Source organism: Mobula hypostoma, chromosome 7 (assembly GCF_963921235.1).
Source record: "Mobula hypostoma chromosome 7, sMobHyp1.1, whole genome shotgun sequence".
Classification (NCBI taxonomy): domain Eukaryota; kingdom Metazoa; phylum Chordata; class Chondrichthyes; order Myliobatiformes; family Myliobatidae; genus Mobula; species Mobula hypostoma.
The window spans coordinates 12,854,373-12,866,461 of record NC_086103.1 but is presented as its reverse complement, the minus strand read 5'-3'; the positions used below and the strand labels follow the sequence as shown (position 1 = coordinate 12,866,461).

General features: G+C 46.7%; 1 protein-coding gene across 1 annotated transcript in view; it reads right to left on the bottom strand.

The window, feature by feature from the left end:
- The window catches only part of rbm22 (RNA binding motif protein 22), a 33,132-nt gene that overhangs the window by 15,527 nt on the left and 5,516 nt on the right, over positions 1 to 12,089 (bottom strand). Inside the window, exons 3-6 of the mRNA XM_063053042.1 lie at positions 10,886 to 10,915; positions 8,811 to 8,943; positions 4,141 to 4,241; positions 2,313 to 2,485 (exon numbers count right to left, since the gene is read on the bottom strand). Coding sequence (XP_062909112.1) covers positions 2,313 to 2,485; positions 4,141 to 4,241; positions 8,811 to 8,943; positions 10,886 to 10,915 — 437 coding nt within the window. The remainder of the gene's footprint in view (positions 1 to 2,312; positions 2,486 to 4,140; positions 4,242 to 8,810; positions 8,944 to 10,885; positions 10,916 to 12,089) is intronic.

Genomic DNA, 12,089 nt, shown 5'->3' with positions numbered 1-12,089 from the left:
AACTAAAGCAAAATGGCTTCACTGCTCGGTAATCAATGGAACCAAAAGGGTTTTCACCTGGGCTGCAAAACGGTACCAAATAAACTTAAGGGAGAGTGGGGGTCAAATGCAGGCGGTGTGGTAGCGTCACCCGGCTTCAATTTCCACCGCCGTCTGTAAGGAGTGTGCATGTTCTCCCTGTGACCACGTGGGTTTCCTCCAATTTCCTCCCACAGTCCAAAGACGTACCGGTCAGTACGTTAATTGGGCAGCATGGGCTCATTGGGCCTGCTGTATCTCTAAGTCTAAACCCAAGTCTGCTGGCACTCAGAAAGGCAGAGGAACATAAAACAGTTCAGCACAGGACAGACTCTCCAGCCCACCGCGACTTAAACTAATCCCTTGGGTTTGTACGTGATTCATGTGTCTGTCTAATGCCACTATCATATTGATGGAAGTGCACATACAAAGTAGTGCATATGGGTCAGTCCGTCACGGATAAGGCCCTCCGAACCACCAAACATATCTACATGAAGTACTTTCGAAGGAAAGCAGCATCCATCATCAGGGACTCCCACCGCCCAGGACATGCTCTCTTCTCGCTGCTGCCAGCAGGAAGAAGGTGCAGGGTCCTCAAGATTCACACCACCAGGTTCAGAAACAGTTATTACCCTTCAACCATCAGGCTCTTGAGCCAGAGGGGATAACTTCACTTGTCTCAACACTAAACTATTCCCACAACCTATACACTCACTTTTAAGGACTCTACGACTCATGTTCTCAATATTTATTGCTTATTTATCTTTCTTTCTCTTTTTGTATTTGCAGTTTGTTGTCTTTTGCACTTTAGTTGTTTGTCTGTCCTGTTGTATAAAGATTTTTCATTGATTCTATTGTGTTCCTTTTGTATTTACTATGAATGCCCACAAGAAAATGAATTTCAGGACAGGATATGGTAACATATATATACTTCAATAATAAGTTTATTTTGAAATTTGGTATCTGCTTCCACCATAGTCCATGTGGCCTGTTCCAGGCACCCACCTTTCTCTGTGTAAGTAAAAACTTGCCATACACATCTTCAAATTTTCCCCTCTTACTATAAGGTTATATCTTCTAGTAGTTGATATTTTTATCCTGGGGCAAAAATATGTCCATCTACTCTATCTGTGCCTCTCAGGGTGTTGTGAGCCTCTACTTGATCCCCCCTCAGCCTCCACCACTTCAGAGAAAACAACCCAAGTTGTCCAACCTCTCATCCTCTAAACCAGGCAGCATCCTGGTAAACCTCTTCTGCACCCTCTCCAAAGCCTCCACACCCATCCTGTAATGGGGCAAGTGTGGTCTAACCAAAGTTTTACATGGAGCAATGTGACCTCCTGGCTCTTATACTCAATGTGATGAAAGACAAACTCAAAAATTACAAGATGGTAAGTCAGTGCTGGGGAACTTTCTGAGGTATATTTAATGTGGAGTTTGATAGGTTCTTGATTATTAAAAAGACTTGCATTGATAGGGAAGTAGACACAACTGCTGAGTACCGGGGAGAACCCTGGCTTTCCTCAGAATTGTGGAGAATTTTGATATCCAAGTAAGTGGGGAGATTGGGACGTAGTTCAACATCTGACTGTGCAAGTCTCCCTCAGGACCGTGACAGATTGTCACCAGAGTTTTGGTGCTCGAGGCTCAAGAATGGGGTTTATGTTTCAACCCCAGGGAGGCACATCGTGTAGCAATTTCACTTTCTTTAGAGATATGAGCGGAAGAAACCATTCTGGCCCAGCAATCCCCCAGTTTAACCCTCGCCTAATCACAGGACTATTCACAATGAGCAATTAACACACCCACCAATAGGTCTTTGGAATAGAAAACAGAAAATAGGTGCAGGAATGTGGGAGGAAAGCCACGTGGTCAAAGGGAGAGCGTAGAAACTCCTTACGGACAGCAGCGGAATTGAACCCAGGCCACTGGTACTGGTACTTTTGTGCTAACGCCACATTACCGTGCTGCCCAATTAGTATGATGCTTTAAAGTGCCAGAAATACGGAAGATCAGGTCTGTAAGGAGTTTGTAAGTTCTCCCCTTTCAATTTATTCCAGGTGCTCTGGTTTCCCCCCATGTTCCAAAGACATACGGGTTAGAGTTAGTAAGTTGTGGATATGCTGTTAGTGCCGGAAGCGTAGCAACACTTGCAGACTGCCCCCAGCACATCCTCGGACTATACTGGCCCTTGATACAAATGATACATTTCACTGTATGTTTCGATGGACATGCGACAAATTAAGCTAATCTCTCTCGCGATTCAAGGATGCATCGTTAGACGCCTGCCATACCTGTAAGGGCATTCCTCGCCTCGCTTGCACTCTCCTTTGACCCAGAAGGAGCAGATGTGCGGCCGATTGCGTTTGTAGTACGGCGTGGTCCTGGCTAGTTTCAGCAGCATGTCACTGGAGCTGGTGGCCTTGCCCAGAGCACCCACCGGTCTCGTTCCATCCGAATTCTGGATCTACAGGAGCAGCAGAAATGTCAGACTCATAACCAACTCTGACCCTAGTCAGTCACACTTATCATCAAAGTGTACATATGTTATCATAAACTACCTCGAGACTGGGCGTAAGGGGTGTCCAGAGAGGTGTCTGGTGAAGGGGCTTGCTGTGTCCATTCTGGGACAGATCACTCAATTTGGGCCCCACCCAACACTCAGCCCTGACCTGTGGCTCCAAGTAGCTGTTTGCATGTGACAACAGCCACACCCTGGTACACCGCTTTGACAGGCGGGCGGCCGGCGGCCTCACACCCCGGTGAGATAGGGACATGCCTGTTCTAGCATGTGAAGCTAGCTCCGGCAGACTGGGCAGATGAGATCTACAGTGACACCCACTGGCCAGGAGGTGGTTCTGCAACACTCCACAGACAGCAAAGTGCATGACAAGGCACAGATGTGCAGTATAGTCATCCACTGCAAACAAGGAAGACCCCAGTTTGTGACACTGGTTCGGACTACTGGACCCGGACAATTGTCCCTGTACAACTCTCCCGCACAGTTTCCTGTCATATTGGACACAATGGACAACCATTGTGAGGGCAAGACCGGTAAGTGAGAGATGAGGAAACATGCCTAGGGTGGAGGAGATAGGAGAGATCCTTAATGAATACTTCGCAGACAAACAACCAATGTGCAAAAGACAACAAACTGCAAATATAAAAGGGGAAAAAAATTATGTGTCAAGTGAAGTTCACTGCTATTTAACTACATACACGTATATAATGTGTATAGAAAAGAGACAACATTTCTTCGAACCAGGGTGTAAAGCACAGTAGTACACATAACACACAATAACTTATGAAGGTAAGGATAAAATCTACAGATGAATCACACATAAATAACAAACTGAAGTGCATTGATATTAAACATTGCAAGGTATGGAACAGATTATCCAGTGACACTTTGAATATGATGCGACCGGGAATTCAGAAGCCTAATGGCCTGGGGGAAGAAACTGTTTCCCATTCTGACAATTCTTGTTTTTAATGCATCATAGTCTCCTGCCTGATGGTAGAAGTCAAAGAGACTGCTGGATGGATGGATGGGATCCCTGATAATACTAAGGGCTCTGTGTATTCAACACTCCTGATAAATGTTCCTGATGGATGGTAGGGAGACCCCTATGATCCTCTCAGCCGTTCTCACTCCTTTGTAGGGACTTCTGATCCAATGGACCACTGCTCCTGTACCAGATGGAGATGCAACTTGTCAGGACACTCTCAATGGTGCTCCTGTAAAACACAGTTAAGATGGGGGTTGGGGGAGAGCCTCACTCTCCTCAATCTCCTTGGGAGTGGAGCCGCTACTGTGCCTTCTTGTTCAGGGAGGTGATATTCAGGGACCAGGTGACGTGAGCTCCCATGAACCTGGTGAACTTTACTCTCTCTACAGAGGGGGATGGTTCATCTACACCTTCCTGAACTCCACAATGATTTCCTCGACTAAACATCTTGACTACGTCTGCATGCTTTTATGCACTGAGCTGCAGCGATATGATTAGCTGTTAGGTATCTGCATTAATGATCACTGTACAGGAGATATCTGTTAAAGTGGCTACTGAGTAGAGATCCCTCAGGCTGAACCAGCATCCGGCAAAGGGGAAAGAAGCTAATTACCTCTCTCTCCATGTTCTGTGTGTAATACTCCTTATTGACGTCAGACTTGGGCATCTCATCCTTGAGGGAGATTCCTGCATCACGCACCTGGATGGGCAGACCTGTCAAGGCACAGGAGAGACATGAGATTGAACTGATCCAGCTTTATCACACCTTACCAATTAGTCCAATCTACAGGCCTGCAGTAAAGAGCATTCTAACAAACTGCATCACTGCATGGTACAGAAACTGCACTGTGACAGACAGGAAAGCTCTACAACGGGTAGTCAAAACTGCCCAAGCATCACCAGCACCAACCTACCCACCATCAAGGACATATATACAGAAAGATGCTGGAAAAGGGCTAGTAACATCATGTTCACAGACTGTTTGTCCCAGTCCCAGTCCCTTCAGCAAGCAGGCTACATAGCATCCACACCAGGATCACCAAGAGCATACAAAGTTTCTTACAGACAATGCCGGAATTGAACTCTGATACCCTGAGCTGTAACAGCATTGTGCTAACCATAGCGCCCCAAACTTAAAACGTGCTTCACTTCAAGCATACCCAGACAGAGCTCATTGACACTGGGTGCTAATTTCAAACTCTGTGTGGCCACTCAACCCTGAGTCTAGAGCCACAGTCGATCCATTTACCCGTGCAGAGCTGTGAACGCAGCCCAGTTCTCTGCCCCAGTAAAGCAGCCAACATAATCAAAGATCCCACCCACCCCAGACATTCTCTCGTCCCCCCTCTCCCATCGGGCAGAAGATACAAAAGCCTGAAAGCTCGTCCCACCAGGCTCAAGGACAGCTTCTACCCCGCTGTCATCAGACTCTTGAACAGATCTCTTGCATGACAAGATGAACCCTTGACCTCTCAATCTACCTTGTTATGATCTTGCATCTGTAATGCTCTGGTTAAAGTTGTTTTGCTGCAGCTATGTTGTTGGGCATTTTATTTTGGCAGTTTACTGCAAACATAGTATGTTCTGTTAGTTAAGCTTCACAGACTACTGCTTTGACCAGCAGAGGTAAAGAGTGATTGCTCAGCCTAGGCATGTTGTGTGAACCAATGGGGGGGGTGGGGGGGTGGGAATGAATGGAACACTCGAGAGAGCTGGGTGGGGTCAGATTTCTTAAGGACAATAGTCTGGTTTGGGGTCTTTTGTTAGAAAATGTGGAGAAGAGCCCAAGGGAAAATGCTCGGAGGATCCCACCCAAAGGGGAGACCCTATTGTAAGAAGTGGTTTGTGCAGACAAATGGCTCACAGGAGGTACTGCCAATAATCCCGATTTACCCAGTTCATTCGAAATGGTCTTCGAGGAAAGTTCAAATTGTGGCTGGTGTCCTTCACGCAGAACGTGGGTTCAGCGCATAAATACCATCATCCCGCAGAGACTAGTGGAGAAACTGTCGCTGCTTGGCCTTAGCACTGCCATGTGTCGCCGGATTCTGCATTTCTTGACAGAGAGACCACAGTCAGTCCGTGTTGGCAGGAACATCTCTGACTCCATCACACTGAGCACTGGATCCCCACAAGGCTGTGTGCTTAGCCCATTGCTGTTTACACTGCTAACACATGACTGTGCAGCCAGATTCAAGGAGAACCTGATCATTAAACTTGCTAATGATACCACAGTGGTGGGCTCATCAGCAAAAATGATGAAACTATGTACAGGGAGGAGGTCAAACACCTAGAGAGCTGGTGCAAGAATAACAACGATGCTTAATGTCACCAAAACCAAGGAGATGATCATCGATTTCAGACGGTCTCAGCCTGAGCACACACCCCTCAGCATCAGCGGCTCCACAGTGGAGAGAGTGGAAAACATCAAGTTCCTTGGGGTGCAGATCTCGGACAATCTCACCTGGTCCAGGAACACCACTGGGATTGTGAAACGGGCCCAGCAGAGATTGCACTTTCTGAGGAAGCTTAAACAAGTATCGCTCCCTACTAACATCTTAACTACATTCTACAGAGGCGTGGTTGAGAGTGTGCTGACCTTTTGCATCACAACCTGGTACTCCAGCTGCAATGTTGTCCACAAAAAAGCCTTGCAGAGGGTGGTTAGGGGAGCAGAGAAGGTTATTGGGGTCTCCCTACCTTCTGTCCAAGACCTCTTTCAGAGTCGATGCCTCCAGAAGACACGGTACATCATTAAAGACCCCTCACACCCTCTCCATGAACTGTTTGTTCTTCTGCCATCAGGCAAACGTTACAGGAGCATCAAAACTAAAACCACAAGGCTACTAAATAGCTTCCTCCCACAGGCAGTCAGACTGCTAAACAGCTGCTCCACCTGACTCTGCTTTGGACACTTTTAATTTGCACTGGACACTTATAACTTGATTTTAACTGACATGTGGCTGTTGTGTTTTACTATTTATTGTTATGTTTATTATTTAGTGTTGCGTTTGTAACGTTATGATTGCACTGCTCTTGGAAAACGCTGTCTCATTCTGCCCTGGAGAGTTGATATACGGTAGAATGACAATAAAGTTTTTTGAATCTTGAGAATGTGAAGCATCCCGACTACTTCAGAACGAGCTCCAACGTTTATGTACATACTTGGATTGGTTTAACTGTAATGGCCCTTCTAATTTTCTTTTCCTGTTAACTGTTTGATAAAGTTAAAATATTGGCAAATATAGCGGCAGAATACACAGCTTCAGCAGATTTACTATTAAACGCGAGCCCAGCTACGGATAAGACCAGAAGACATAGGAACATAATTAGGCCATTTGGCCCATTGAATCTGCTCTGCAATTTCATCATGGCTGATTTATTTTCCCTCTTAAATCCATTCTCCTCCCTTCTCCCTGTAAACTCTGATGCCCTGACTAATCAAGAATCAAGTATATTTGCTTTAAATATACCCAATGATTTGGCCACCACAGTCGTCTGTGGCAATGAATTCCAGATTCATCACCTTCTGGCTAAAGAAATTCCTCTTCATCTCTGCTCTAAAGGGATGTCCTTGTATTCTGCAGCTGCGTCCACTGGTCCTAGACTTCCTCACTATAGAAAACATCCACACCCACTGTGTCTAGCCTTTCAATATTCAACAGGTTTCAATGTGACCATCCTTCATTCTTCTAAACTCCAGTGAGTACGTGCCCAGAACCATCAAACACTCCTAGTGCATTAACCTAGTGCTTTTAAAAAAAGAGGGAGAGAGAAACCGGGGAATTATAGACCGGTTAGCCTAACGTCGGTGGTGGGGAAACTGCTGGAGTCAGTTATCAAGGATGTGATAACAGCACATTTGGAAAACGGTGAAATCATCGGACAAAGTCAGCATGGATTTGTGAAAGGAAAATCATGTCTGACGAATCTCATAGAATTTTTTGAGGATGTAACCAGTAGAGTGGATAGGGGAGAACCAGTGGATGTGGTATATTTGGATTTTCAAAAGGCTTTTGACAAGGTCCCACACAGGAGATTAGTGTGCAAACTTAAAGCACACGGTATTGGGGGTAAGGTATTGATGTGGATAGAGAATTGGTTAGCAGACAGGAAGCAAAGAGTGGGAATAAACGGGACCTTTTCAGAATGGCAGGCGGTGACTACTGGGGTACCGCAAGGCTCAGTGCTGGGACCCCAGTTGTTTACAATATATATTAATGACTTGGATGAGGGAATTAAATGCAGCATCTCCAAGTTTGCGGATGACACGAAGCTGGGCGGCAGTGTTAGCAGTGAGGAGGATGCTAAGAGGATGCAGGGTGACTTGGATAGGTTGGGTGAGTGGGCAAATTCATGGCAGATGCAATTTAATGTGGATAAATGTGAAGTTATCCACTTTGGTGGCAAAAATAGGAAAACAGATTATTATCTGAATGGTGGCTGATTAGGAAAAGGGGAGGTGCAACGAGACCTGGGTGTCATTATACACCAGTCATTGAAAGTGGGCATGCAGGTACAGCAGGCGGTGAAAAAGGCGAATGGTATGCTGGCATTTATAGCGAGAGGATTCGAGTACAGGAGCAGGGAGGTACTACTGCAGTTGTACAAGGCCTTGGTGAGACCACACCTGGAGTATTGTGTGCAGTTTTGGTCCCCTAATCTGAGGAAAGACATCCTTGCCATAGAGGGAGTACAAAGAAGGTTCACCAGATTGATTCCTGGGATGGCAGGACTTTCATATGAAGAAAGACTGGATGAACTGGGCTTGTACTCATTGGAATTTAGAAGATTGATGGGGGATCTGATTGAAACGTATAAAATCCTAAAGGGATTGGACAGGCTAGATGCAGGAAGATTGTTCCCGATGTTGGGGAAGTCCAGAACAAGGGGTCACAGTTTGAGGATAAAGGGGAAGCCTTTTAGGACCGAGATTAGGAAAAACTCCTTCAGACAGAAAGTGGTGAATCTGTGGAATTCTCTGCCACAGGAAACAGTTAAGGCCAGTTCATTGGCTATGTTTAAGAGGGAGTTAGATATGGCCCTTGTGGCTACGGGGGTCGGGGGTATGGAGGGAAGGCCGGTGCAGGGTTCTCAGTTGGATGATCAGCCATGATCATACTGAATGGCGGTGCAGGCTCGAAGGGCCGAATGGCCTACTCCTGCACCTATTTTCTATGTTTCTATGTAACCCTTCTATTCCAGGATCATTCTTGTGAACCTCCTCTGGAGCCACACTCCCGCACCTTTACTTTGCCCCTGGCCAATTTCCCGAGGGCTCACCGTATTCGAGGTCGAGCAGGCATGTCTGGCACACGTTCTTCAGCTTGCTACACGTCTGGCAGACTTCGGTTTTCTTGAAGCGCATCCGTGCCCCCGGACACCAGCGGAAGACGGTGAAGGGCCTGGAGCAGATCTAAAAGGGTGAGGGACAGACAACACATCAGAATCACAGCTGGAAATCTGGTGTTTGCCTCTTAAGAAAACAGTGTTCTGCATCTACTGTGGCGTACCGACACAGATTGCTGCATCACAGCAGAGTTACACCAACACGGAGCGCTGTTGCAGGAAAGCAGCATCCATCATCAGGGACTTCCCATCCCCCATCCAGGCCACCAGGAAGGAGGTACAGGAGCCTCAGGACCCACACCACCAGATTCCGGAACAGTTATTGCCCCTCAACCATCAAGTTCTTGGACCAGAGGGTATAACTTCACTCAGCCCATCCGGACCCTGACTGTTCCCACAAGGGCTCTTCACCTCATGTCCTTGATACCTATTGCTTATTCATTATTATCCCTGTATGTTTGTATTTGCACTTTTTGCTGTATTTTGCATATTGGTGCTTTTGAGGACAGTCTTTCATTGATTCCATTGTGTTTCTTTGTATCTAATATAAATGCCCGCAAGAAAATGAATCTCAGGGTTGTATATGGTGACATTCAAGTACTTTGGTAATAAGCTTACTTTGGACTTTGAGAGAGTGAGTGTGGGGATAACAGGGAGCAGCAGTCGCTGGAGAAAACTCCAGCATGGATGGTCGCAAGCCAGGCTGCGGAAGGAGGATGGCTGGGCATGGGGCTAGCAACCCCATCCTGTACAAAAACCAGAGCCACGGAAACACCAACAGCCGGACTGTGTTTGTCTGCGGCTGCACTAGCGCACGATGAGAATGCTTGTTCTTGAAGAAACGTGGCTCCAGGACAACATCCCGCGCACTGTCAATCGTTACGCTCCAGAACGGGCTGTATTGTTTTCTGTGGCAGTATGTTTATCTGTTCTTATAAGCACAGTGGTGCTAGGAAGTTTTCAAACCCTATAGAGTGTTCTCTGTTTCCGCATAAATATGACCTAAAATGTGATATCTTCATGCAAGTCCTAAAGCTAGATAAACAGCAGCCAATTAAATAAATAACACGCATTACACTTAACTAGTTCTAGGTCTTGCGCGAAGATCTGATCACATTTTAGGTCATACTTATGCAGAAAAAGAGAAAATTCTACAGGGTTCACAAGCTTTCTAGCACCTTTGTATATATGTGCCTTGTGCTGTGTGTGACTGTTGGCATTGTGTTTTGTACCGAGGCCCCAGAGGAGTGCTGTTTTGTTTGGCTGTAATGTATAGCTGAATGGGAATTAAACCTGAACTTGAAGATCTAAGACCTCGATCTTCGTCTAGATGTCTGAAGTCACGTGGCAGAGGACTCTGGCGGGTTGCTGTTGGCAGCCCGTGCAGGCAGAGGCCCGGCACACGCAGACAAGAAGGCAATGCTGCCTTGCTCAGTGCACACAAACTGCTGGAGGGAGTCGGCAAGTCAGGCAGCATCTATGGGGGGGAATAAACAGATATTTTGGGCCAACAGCCTTCATCAGGGCTGGAAAGGAATGGGGACAAAACCAGAATAAGGTGGGGCTAGGGCCTGTACTCACTGGAGTTTAGAAGAATGGGAGGCGATCTGATTGAAACCCAAATATTGAAAGACTAGATAGAGTGGCTGTGGGGAAGATGTTTCCTATGGCAGGGGAGTCTAGGGCCAGAGGGCACAGCCTCAGAATAGAAGGATGCTCTTTTACAGCAAAGTTGAGGGGGAATTTCTATAGCCAGAGGGTAGTAAATCTGTGGTGTTCAAACGGGCCGAATGGTCTAGTTTACTATTCCTTACGGTCTATTCAGGATGATGGTTACACTAGAACTGGGACCATTCAGCTAGCTCCTTTCTCATTAACCTGCTCTTCCTCAGTGTAACAAAAGGCCTGCATCCTGATACTGTATACAGTTTTACACAAAATCGTGTTCAAATAACCCAGGGTGAAAGGGAGTGAGAGGGGCTGTAAATCAGGAACAGCAACACACCCACCTTGCACTCCTTGCCATACTTCTCCTTTGTCTGAAAGAGCAAAGAGTGAAAAATTGTAAGTTAGAAGCAATCCCACACACACAACCGTTAAGGTACAATTCGGATCAGAGGCAATTACAAACCGTCAATACCACACACACACCACCGTTGCAGTACAATTTGGATTACAAGCAATCATAAACTGTCCATACCACACACACTACTGTTACGGTATAATTTGGATTACAGCCAATGACAAACCGTCAATACCACACACACTACTGTTAAAGTACAATCTGGATTTATTGAAAGGAGAGGAGATGCCATGCTTGTATTCCAGCACACAGTGAGAGAGATGATAACTGTCCCGACAGGAACATCTATCTCTCTAACCCTTCTCCTGTGTATCATCACCCTCCGCATCCCATTAGCCTGCATTAACCCTTTCTCTTTCTCCACCCCATCACCCACTCTCTCCTCCCTCTGGTTCCCCTCCCTACCTGTTTCCCTTTATTCCACGCTCCACTGTTCTCTCCAATCTGATTCCATCTTTTTCAGCCCTTTGTCACTTCCACCTACCACATCTCTGCTTCTTGCATCAGTCCTACTATCCCCTTCCCTCACCTGGATCCACCCCTCTCCTGCCAGCTTTTGTTTTGCCAGCCCTCCCTTTTAAAACTGCTATCTCCCCTCTTTCCCTCGAGTCCTGATGAGGAAAGCACTGACTGTTCATTCCCCTCCACAGACGCTGCCTGGGTATCAACAACTCTGAAGGTCTATCCCGAGCTCAACACATTGCTGCAGTAACGAAGGGGCACAATGGCGACTCTGCTTAATTTGGAGCTTGAGGAGATTTGGTGCGTCAACAAGCACTCTTACATACTCTACAGGTGTACGATGGAGAGCGTTCTAACTGGCTGCATCACACCCTGTACAGAGGCTCCAATGCAGAGGATCACAAGAGGCTGCAGAGGGTGCTAGACTCACCCAGCTCCATCACGGCCACAACCCTCCCCATCACCGAGGACATCTTCGACAGCCGATACCTCAAGAAGGTGGCATCCATCATGAAGGATCCTCACCATCCAGGACGCGCCATCTTCTCATTGCTACTATAGGATGTACAGAGTCTGAACACACACACACACACATCCCCACCCACCCCGAATCAGGAACAGTTTTGGAACATGGGAGGAAACTGGAGCACCTGGAATCCCCACGGTCA